We start from the raw sequence: 11,367 nt of genomic DNA, 5'->3' as shown, positions 1-11,367 counted from the left end.
ACCCATTCCCAGAATCCTTTGCAGCCCATTCAATCAGGTCTCTGAGCACCAAGCACTTACAGCCTCCCAGCTGCCTCCAAGTCATCTGTTTTCATCCCATTCACCAACCAGTTTCACTTTTTTGGCCCTTATAAAGCTGTGCTGGCATTTCGAGAGTCTGGGCCGATTGTAAGTCTCTAGGGTTGTTGTAGTAACTGCGTGTGCCAGTAGTCGGTTGAGAGTGTAGAAGAGCAGTTCACCATTGGAATGTTTTTGTCCGTCACCTGGTTTTCGGACTCGGTGCTCCTGTGGGCCTGTCTGGCTCCTCTGCTGTTGCTGTGACAACAGTGTGCTTGTTTCCCAGCGACCTGTTTGTTTTGCCTTTAGTGTTTCTCTGTCCTTCCTCACAAATCAATTTCAGTGACTTCCTGGGCTTGGAGATTTATGCTGCATTTGCTAACACCCTGCTGGTTCAATTCCCTGCCTCTCTTTTTCTGTAAGTGTAAATACTGGTGGTGCTCTGTAAGTATTTATGACTGAATACCATCTCACTTTACCTGCTATGTCATTTTCCTGTGTGTCGTGTGTCCACTGCTGCTCTCTCTCTGTCCCTCTCCTGCTCATCCCCCCTGCGTGGCTCTCTGACCTGTCCTCCTCCTCAGCGATTCTCTCCTCACCTCCCCCGATTTTCTCTTTTTACCATCCTTCTCCCTCCCCGCTTCTCCATCTCTCTCCCCTCCATCCTCTATCCTGCTGCCTTGGTCTTTTTCCCTCCCTTCCTCTCTCTCCCTCTCCATCCTCTCACCCCCCTTCTCCCTCTGTCTCCCCCTCTTTCCCTCTCAGACTAGCGAGGCACGTCTCTCCTCGGGTGTCTCCTCCAGCAGCTGCAGCAGCAGGTCGCTGAGGGGCTTGGCCACAGCGCGGTACCCGCTGGCTGTCAGGTGCAGGAAGTCAAACATGTCCCTGGGGGAGATGGTTCCGTCCGAGTGCACGAACCCTCCGCCCACGTCCAAAAACTGTACGCCTCCGAGCCGGGGCAGCCAGGACCGCAGGAGACCATTCACGGTCGCGTTCTTCTCCCGCAGCGGGTTTGGCCGCTCCCCACGAGGCAAGAGGCCCTGGGAGAACAGGAAAAGGATGGGTTGTGGCTCTGTTAAAAACAGTAACTATTCATCTGCTGGACGGACTGTGATAAGCAGCCAAGATGTTACATATTGTCACTTGGCAGACACTCTTATCCAGAACAGCTCACAAAGCAAAGGTACAAAAGCGCTTCTAATAGACACACAATGAACACCAGAAAGTGCAATTAATTACATTATTCATTAGCTTTTGGATGCATGTGTTATAAACGGAGATTGACCTAGATATTTATTAAAACAATTCAGGTTAACTTCCTCACACCTGCAGTGTGGGGTATGTCTGCTGATGAAGTGACACAACAGCTCTAAACAATTTAGTTATTTTATTATTACATTGTTTTTATCCATTTAGACAGCTATACATTTACTTACACAATTGTCAGTTAAGCACCTTGCCCAAGGGTACAGCAACAGTGTCCCAGCGGGGAATCAAACAAGCAACCTTTTAAGCCCTTAAGCCCTGCTCCTTAACACTGCACCATGCTGCTACCCACATTATTATGTTTTCCCAAAAGCAACAAATCAATTGAAATATCTTCTAATATATTTTCTTCTGTCTCACTGAAATCTGGCTTCCCCCTTTGCTACTGTTAGTAATGAAGGTGAAGAAACCCTAATAAACAGTTTTTCACAAAAAACTACCTAACTCAAAGGTATATCAGTGCCCCACCTAGGCTTTCAACCTGTACATGTCTTTTCACCACTGATGTGCCACAGTGCTGCCCTTATGGAAATGGGGTCCTATTCTCATTGTACTACATCAGTAGTTTTCCAACATTTTGGCAGTGTCAGTCTCTTGGGAAAAGGGGCGCTGGAGGGTAAAGGCAGCTTTTTAACACTGGCGCTGGCAAATTCCCAGCAAAACTGATATGTGACGTGAAAGGGAGGTGGGAGACAGACAGCATGCTCACCAGGACGACGACCTTGACCCGTGGGAGGCGAGAGGTGAGCAGCTGTGCGACAGCCAGTATTCCCCCTGCTACCTGCTCTGCTGTATGCTCGTGATTATTGGTTCCCACCCAGACCACCACCACCTGGGAGAGCAAGAGAGCAAACCACAGCCTGCTGAGCCACAGGTCCCCCCGCTTTGCATCCCTTTCCTTTCCTTTATCTCACCAGGGTTTCTAGAATGAGAGCAGGGTGTTCACCCACCCAGCACTTTCTTTTGTTCCATTTGTTACATTCTGTTGTTCCCGGTGTGCATTATCCTGCTGTTACTCAGTAACTTGGTTTCAGTCTGTTCAGACATTGTCTGAGTGCAGCTCCACTTCAGTTGCAGGAGTGCATTCTCTCAAGCCCTTGGGCCTTCTCAGACAAAAGCATATGTCAGTCTCTGTCTTGGTTGTTTTGTTGGTGGTCCTACTATATTTGCATATCCAATCAGACAGTGAATAGCATGGAAGCTGCACACTGTGACAGCCACACGGATACACTGATCTCTGCATGTGGCTGCGTAAGGAAGGCCCATGTTGAAAACTTTGCCCAGTTTCCCCCAATCAACACCCACTCTGAGTGAATAGCTCACACATACTGGCTTAGGAGGTGTAAGCTGAAACACAGATAAACTGTTTAGGTTTTCAGCTATCTCCTTCCCTCCCCTCTGACATTTCCCAGTCTTTCCATATTGCCTCTTTATGTCCCTCATCCAGACCTCCCCTCCTGTCCCCGCTAGTGTCCCCGCCCAAACGCTGCCCCCTTCTCTGTCTGTGCTCCCCTGTGACCCGCCACGTCCCCCTCACCTTGGGACAGATGTTCTCCAGCTCCCCGTTCTGCAGCCTCCACAGCACGTTGCAGGTGGTGTCTCCCCCGATGCCGAAGTTGAGGGCGTGGAGGGGAGAGAAGAGCTCCCGCCACACCTGAGACAGGCAGAGTCACAGTCAGGGCCAGCTGGCTCACAGTTCCGACGCGAGGATGCGACAGGAATGGAGTGAGACACCCCACCCCCACACACACACTGGCTAAATGGCCAGACATGGATGTTGCTGCTCTTCGTGCTTTCTGCGCCATGCACTACTGTCCTTACACACCGCTCAGCCCACCTCCTGCAAGCACACACTCACCTCGTACTGCTGCATCAGCTGCACCATGGAGTCCCCCACAAACAGCACTTCAGGCTCGGCGTCCTTGCACTCCTGCACGAAGCGCATGTGCTGAAACACACACACACACACACACAACAGGCGAACTGATCATCCAGCTGCTTGTGTGCAGAGGCGGCTGGTGAATGTAGATGCCTGCCAACTCCATGAAGATGCTAGCTTGTGTTACAGAACTTGAGAAACTTTGCTCTTCTTGATGGAGCTTTTTGAAAAAAGTCCCCCACAGATGGGGAGACATGCTGGGCGCTGCAAAATAAATGGGAGCCCTTTTTTATCACGCTCCAGTGCAATGTGGGCGGCAGTGTAGCATAGTGGTTAAGGAGCAGGACTCGCAACCAAAAGGTTGCGGGTTCGATCCCCACTGGGACACTGCTGCTGTACCCTTGGGCAAGATACTTAACCAACAACTGCCTCAGTAAATATCCAGCTGTATAAATGGATAACATTGTAAAGAACTGTAACCTATGTAAGTCGCTTTGGATAAAAGCGTCTGCTAAATGAATAAATGTAAATGTAATTTGGGCCAGCCTCTTTTTTTTTCCCCCACACAAATAGTGTGTCCTAAAGTACCGCAGCTATCAAGGCAACCTTGCCTCTGAGTACAAGGTACTGTCTGTTGCAACCTGGATTCCAAATGGGATACTAAAAGAGAAAGCTTCTATTAAAGTAGTCTTATGTCAAACATGGACCTGGGTCCTGTCAGACATGTGAAATGTTATCACAGCGAAGATGAACATGAGGGCACTCATGAGCAAGAAGTGTTGATATTCTCCCTGTGATCTCATCAGGCATAAAGGGCATAGTATCTGCGGAACTTCATTGCTCCTTTGGCAACACTGCTGTTCCATCACCCCAAACACAACCCCGACCCACCCAACCCCCCAAGTTGGGTGTAAAGTGTAAAATAAAACATTTCAAATCCAAATGAATACATAGATGGATAATAAGCACTCCTGACAGTTGTCAGTATAAAAGAATGTGTGATTCTTTGACAATGACACCTCTACACTCATAACCTTTCCGCTTTGCACTACAGGTGTGAAGACTGTGAAAAATCAACACCTTGGACAAGCCTACGCTATACCTGCCAAGGAAGTTACTTTTAAATGCCTGTAAACTATGACTTCAGCAGAGGTAATTAAGTTGTGGTTGCAGTTTGCTGCAGTATTTCAAAATAATGTGTCCCTGCCCATTTTACAGGGTCACAGTTCCTCTCTCGCATGCAGAACAGAACCAAACAGAACAGAGCAGAGCCCTACTGGCACACTTTAAATGCTGCAAGGAGATTTAGAGAGGATGTGAGGCACAGCACTTGTAAGATAACTATGGCCCTGGCAAGGACAAGAACAGCGTGGTCAATGACTGGACAAACTACACCAATGTGACAGATGGACACACAAAAATGTTACTCTACAATAAACGTAGGATTGTCCTACACCGAGTTGATACCTCCAAGTGCTTAACCACATTCTATTTCTGACAAATACGACACACCAAACAACCTGAGTTTACTTCCCGGGCCCAACTCACTTGTAACGTCATTGGCTTCTTTATTTCAAGTACTCCCTGCTCCCTCCTCCCTCCTCTTGAAATAACAGTACAGTCAGCAACTGGTGCATATGTTCACAAAGCCACTATTGTGGCCCTTCATAATTTAACAGTGGAAGTGCAGAAGCACATATCAGATAAAGACGTGTTCTGTAAAAAGAAGCCACTGTGTCTTCAAAGAAATGCCCTGGAGTCTTGATGAACCGGAACAAGCAGAAACATGCAGCTACTGACCGCAGTTTTTAATGCCCTTCAGCCTCAGTTTTTGCATCTTTTAACACAGAAGCATATATCTGATGAAGAACCGGTGCGAAGAAAGAACCTCCGGACGTCTGGAGGCTGCCTTTAAAGAGAGCCCCAATGAATCGAATGACTAGAAATGAGGAATTTCGAACGCCCTCCAGCATCCTTAAACACTCATGCCAAAAAAAAGGGTACTGTACAGCCCCATGTGATTAGCTGATATCATCGTTACAAGAACAAAACCTATGAAAATAATGCCAGGTTCCCTCAGTTGTTCAATCCAAAGGTCCGGCTCCTGGGTCTGCCGCTAACCCAATATAGGATGGAAAAGATGGAATGAGCTGTGGCAGAGTGACAGACACGTGTCTGGGCATGGGGTGGGAGTCGGACGAGGCCAAGCCCAGCTTAGTCAGTGTTTTGCAAATGCTTGTCCCAGGGCAAAGAAAAAGACATGCCTTCTAGGCTGAGCTCTGGCCCAAGGTTCTGATTTGATCGATACTCATGTATTCTCACACACACACACACCCATCTGAACATCTTACATGGCTGCTGTACATGCCCACGGAAACATACGTTGCTGTGCTGCCTTTTGCATTTGCCATCTCGAGAGAGAATGGAGGAAGTGACACAGCAGAAAGAGAGAGACAGAGGACTGGCCATCAGCCTGAAGATGTTTTCAGCAACTCAAGAGGCTTCAGGGTTCATAACCAACTGTCTCGACATGCCTCTAAATTATGTCAGCAGTCTGACCCTGCTGGCTATCCACTAAATACACTACGTGGGGAACATCTGTTGATTACCCATGCCAGCAACAGAAACATATGTGGCTTAATGAACAGGGAAGACCAGAGTGCTGATAAGATAGTAACCTTAGCCACATTTGTGAGCATTATTTTATAGATATAAAACATCATGCTGTTATTGGTTCAGGGTACTTGTACTACTGGCATTTTTTCAACAGTAAAATCAAGCAGGATTTGGCTGCTGTACCACTGATATATGACTAGTTCTATGAATGACACAAGATCCTACAGCCAGATCTCCACTTTAGCTGTACCGGTAGCACTCTCATGAAAGTGAATATAGACTTAATTTCAATTTATTAGCTAGTGTTGATCAGACGGTTACTGAAGCTACTGCTTCCTGCACCTGCTTACCTAGGATCTGTGTTTGTAAACAAGCAAGCAGTTGCTTCCTAAATGACATGCATGTTTGCTTTTGAGCATATGACGTGGTTTTGAAATCCGGATGCTTGTTATTCCTACAAATGAGAGTGCAAATCGAAAAGTCTGCTGCTACTGATGCTGGATGTTTGTGATTCTGAGCATCCAGTACAAGAGTGTAACGACAGCACAATATAAATAAAAACACATTCATAAAAATATTAAGTTGTATTATTTTAAGCAAGATCTACTCAAGATCACTTTGCCTAGGTATCAGAGGCTGGATCTTTGGGAAGGTATGTGATGAATGGTACATGCCAAGTAGATGCCCTTTCTAAGACTGATTTATAAATGCAACACAAGTCTTCCAGGGTCACTCTTTCTTCAAAGCGCCAAGCATGTTCTTAGACATTTGGCATACTACCTACTGGTACACTTGCATGTCAAAATACATCATCCTATCCCCCCCCCACAAAAGCCATATTTTTAACAGGTACAACGTATACAAAACATATTTGACCGCTAGCAAATTAGCCTTTTAGCAAACATCAGTGTATAAACATATTCACCGGCTTATTAATGTGTATAAGGGAATGTGTGTTCTGCTGATACACTAAAATTCAGACCGTTGCTCTGGACCTACAACACCTCTCTTCAATGCTATACATACATCAATATGCTTCTGCTTTCAGATTTTCACCGTGAAGCGGCACTAACACAAGCTGATTGGCTTTACTTGTGCCAAAGAGAACACCCCTAACACTGACCTGCACAGAGCTTACTACAGGGTGTTCCACACGTATGCACAGATCAAAATGTACTGGAGGACAGCAGACAGCTAGGACAGACTTTGTGTGGTTAAAGCAACAGGAACCAAAAATCAGGTAGAATAAAAGTAGAATGTACACAGTTACTGAATGAACCCCCTCATAAAGCATTGATTACATTTCACAGACACACTGGTAAATTGCTGGGATGCATTTTAATTAAAGGAAAACATTATCATAAATCACTGCGGTCTTTTAGTCACCAAAAACAATTGTATTATTATCTCATATACTGGAACTCATTCTGTAAACTCTATTGTAAAGAAAAGACACGGGTGTGTAAATACGTAGTGTGTGGAAACATAAGTGTTCGCTGCCTGTTTAGGACTGTGTAATGAGTGCGACGCAGTGATTAACGGAGAGTGATAATGTCATGTGGCCTCACCTGGGACATCCAGCGTTGATCTCCTTGCACATCTTCGACGGGCACAGCCACTGCAGCCGGGTTCATCTCGTCACCGCTCATCCTGGCAGGCAGGGAAACAGGCATTAACACTAAATAATGTATCCGCGATATGTACAGTTAGGTACGTACGTAGGTACACTAACAGAGTAACGCACAGACTAGGAGCGTACACATTCATATGAAGCCTGCAGAAAAAGTCAGATGCAACATTGTCAGTACTGAGCTGATAAGGGAAACTGGATAGAGTTTGCTTTTTAATAAGGCCCTGGTGTACTGGCATATACGAGTACCACTTGTTCAATGCAGCTGTCGATGAAAGCGTCCACAGGCTCTGTCATCACAACACGAGACAATAACCAGGAAGGACCGGGGGCCCTTGATAAACAATGGCTTTACCAGAGAAGCATCGGCGCAATCACGCCGCATGCAATGGCCATGTTCACCGAGCTGAAGGCGGGGGTTTGTCTACTGCCTCTGGTTTTGACGATGCACGCATCAGTGCATTGCTGAATACTACTTAGGCTAGCTAGCTAGCCAGTTTCCGCAATTTGCTACATTAATCGGTCCGTATTGAAAACCAACGACAATCCAACCTGGCATGACAACATGAGTTTCCATGTTCGAGGCGACAGCAGCAGCGCAGTGGTTATCACTGCAGAGGCGCCACTGCAGTCTGATTCCCCGCCCAACACGCACACGCGCCTGGGCAGAGAGAGAGAGAGAAAGATCCCGCGCACGTTCCAGCCCCACTCCTCAGTACCTGATGGCAGCGAATGGAGGAAGCTCCACGAGAGAATCGGCGTATTTCTTCCCCAGCAGTCCTGACCACGGTCCGTGTGCCACTCTATCCGGGGATGCTTAGAGCTGCAGGCGATTAGCAATTATTTCCCTCGCGCAGATTTTATTCTTCCTTTCCTTTCCCACCCTGTATTCCCGAAATAAACAACTCGGTCTTGCGTCCCCGAGGATAATTACGATAAGTATTGTATACTTTATGTATTTCAATTGCTCCCCTTGATTCTCAGTGATCGTTGATGTGTAATCTGATCAGCCAATGCCACCCACCTCCTGCTCTTTTTTCCTGCACTGCACAGCACTGTTCTTTTTCTCGATCGACCACTTCCGCTTCTTAACTGTCCATCACGGAATCTCCTCACAGCTCGTGATGTTCCGCCTCCTCTGGCTTACGTCAAATAAAAAAAAAAAAAAACGTTTTCACTTTCTATTAAGCGATAACACAAAATGACACAACGGGACATAATTTTTTTTATTTATATTTGAACGCAATCGCAGCGCCTTTGTGTATGTATTATTAATTACATTTACTTTTATTAATTTACCCGACGCTCTTATCCAGAGCGATTTACAACGTATTATTATTATTATTATTATTATTATTATTATTATTATTATTAGTAGTAGTAGTAGTAGTAGTAATAGTTAGTAATTCTGCATTGTTCTAATTTGCTTCTGATTATCGAGTCGTATGAAAATGGGTATGCGTTATGTCTGCAAGTGCAGTCTAACTCTTGAGTAAATTACTTGTCCTTAAGACATGGTGCCACAGATGAAATTGCCATAGGCCTGTATGCACACCATTTGTGTGATTAGTTTCACATTTAGTACAAATGTATGATGCAACTTTCAAATAGTGTGCCTAACGTGAATGCATTGATGAAAGCATTTCTATACCACGGTGAAACCATCTTTCAACCCTGTTTCAATCACTTACAAATCCTCTCATGAACTGGTGTGCCTTGTGACATTAAGATTTGTGTGTGATCCTGTATTTTAGATTTTATGTTAATTGATAAAATAAATAAATTTGGAAAAAACAGGGCTCTGTCCTTCTTTATGTATGCAGCTTGCAAGTATATTTATTAGTGGACATTTGTTGCCACCCTAATGCTATTGTTAAGTTTTATGTTCTTTCTTTCTTTTATCTGCCACTCTGGAAAAGCACTATAGAATCTAATCAGTTTATCAAAGACAGATCATATTTTGCAACCAAGTAGATGCTTGTTGCAATACACCACCCCAGTGGTGTGGTGTTTGTCTGACACTTTGTGTCAACAGTCAATTCAATTTGAGTGATCAATTCTTATCTCATTTTCTTTATCTCAATGTCACATGCCATTGAATCCCACCTATTTTCAATGTCATGGCGCATCACTAAATCGTGTGTCAAAACACTGGGTTGATTTTCACATGAGAAGCAAATGGAAAAGTAAGTCAAAGAAGAAATTGATCAGGCCCTCAGCCCTGCATTTAAAGGAGCAGGGAGTCTAAAGAGGGGTGTCTGCTTTTCCTGAAATTATTTTTCTGTGTTTATGTGCTGTGCTGACGTTATTGATACAGTAAAAGCTCCTACTCTTAAATATAATGAAATTTGGGACGGAGACATGCAAAAAGGTAGAAAGCATGGTTCAGTCTGGAGTTTTCCTATGTGTGTATATGGATTTATTTACTACACTTTAAATTTAAACAGGTCAGAAACATGTACAGTGGATCGTTTGATGAAGCAGATTTTGATGGATATAACTTGACAGTAGAAGTAGTAGAAGGCATGTAAATGTGCCTAGGCAAAAAAAAACAAAAAAAAAAAACACGTCCTGCACTCTCACTCCCCATGGCAGACCGATTAATGTGATATTTTCATCAGGATTAAGAAATTTCAACTAGGCGTATGATCATTGGCTCAAAATATAATCTGTGAAAGGTGAATCCACAGTGGTGCTGAGATAAAAATGTATAAGTTTGTACACTGCGGTTCAAATGTCAGCCTCATTGACTCATAGGGATTAGAAAATATAGTCAAATATATGGATAATGGATAAGAACACTGTAGTGGAATGTGTTACTACATAAAGAAGGACAAAAATTAAATGAAATAGTTCATATAACTTGACTTTCAAGGTACACAGAATCATTGTCTACAATTGAAAAACTGGTTGGTAAAATTGATTGGTAGGCACAAAAAGCAGTCTAAGAAGGAGGACCAGTTTTGTGGGTAATGATCTAAAGGATATGTTTGCTGTGAGAAACCTCTGTTAAGAAAGGGGAACAAGACAAATGGCTATGATAAAATATGTGCAATGTCAGAATTTCCTTATGTATCAGTTTACTTTTTGCGTAACGTAGCCTTTGATACTGGATCCACCCCCATGTGCCACACACTTGATTGTTTGATGCTTTACCTCTTTTCCTGCTTGATGCTCCAATGAAGATCCAGTGACAAAAAGCTCATTTTCAGAAAGGTGCTTTGAATTGAACTTAAGCATCTAGATCTCACAAGGCAGGAAGAAGCTGTCGTGTCCAAACACGATACATCGTTTTTAAAACATCGTAATCAAGTAGTATCACTGCTTCTCCTTTCATATATTCATCTCGACAATAGCAGGGAGAGCCATAACGTCAGAAACTTTGATTGTTTGGAGAAGTCTTGTTCAAACGCAGATTTAATCATGTATTGTGTTCTGTTTGGATGTACCCTCTTTTGCGTTTCCGTTTCTGTGAAATTTGGATAAAAATATTCAGATTTAAAATTATAGATAGCAACAACCATTTTCATATTCACAAAATACAGTCACTTCAGCCCTTCAAGCACACCTGCCCGCATCTTATACCAACCCAAACACACGCTGCAAGGCTCGTGCAGTGCTTTCTGAGTGCTCAAGGTGTGCGCGCTCCCGACAGTGCCAGCTTCCAACCAGCAGGGTGCGTTCCCGAGAGATGGAGGGAGGGAGAAATGTTAAGAAGATTGCTGTTGTCATGGCAGGCGATAGATATTCTTCTATCCTTCTGAGATGCGCCGTACGGTTGTCATGACAATCACATTGTGCGTTATGGTTCGATGAAGTCATTGTTACGCTAGTTGTTGCCATGGTTACATCCTGGAGAGGGCGCTGCGGCTGAGTGGCCTGTACGAGGTGACGCAGGGGCGTGCCCGCGCTGCGCGCT

General features: G+C 44.6%; 1 protein-coding gene across 2 annotated transcripts; it reads right to left on the bottom strand.

The window, feature by feature from the left end:
* Positions 1–766: 766 nt before the first annotated feature.
* Positions 767–8,533, bottom strand: LOC118773927 (platelet-activating factor acetylhydrolase IB subunit beta-like). 2 transcript variants are annotated; one of them, XM_036522954.1, is made up of 6 exons: positions 8,168–8,533; positions 7,387–7,468; positions 3,182–3,271; positions 2,861–2,977; positions 2,033–2,155; positions 767–1,097 (listed from the first exon to the last, which is right to left on the bottom strand). In XM_036522954.1, exons 2-6 carry the CDS (start codon positions 7,465–7,467, stop codon positions 819–821), a joined length of 690 nt encoding a protein of 229 aa, XP_036378847.1. In that variant the 5' UTR covers position 7,468; positions 8,168–8,533; the 3' UTR covers positions 767–818. The 2 variants fall into 2 exon arrangements, with proteins under 2 accessions (XP_036378847.1, XP_036378849.1); XM_036522956.1 differs by having other exon boundaries at positions 8,473–8,519.
* Between the last annotated feature and the right edge of the window lie 2,834 nt (positions 8,534–11,367).

Source organism: Megalops cyprinoides, chromosome 3 (genome assembly GCF_013368585.1).
Source record: "Megalops cyprinoides isolate fMegCyp1 chromosome 3, fMegCyp1.pri, whole genome shotgun sequence".
NCBI lineage: Eukaryota > Metazoa > Chordata > Actinopteri > Elopiformes > Megalopidae > Megalops > Megalops cyprinoides.
This window is presented reverse-complemented; position numbering and strand designations above follow the sequence as displayed.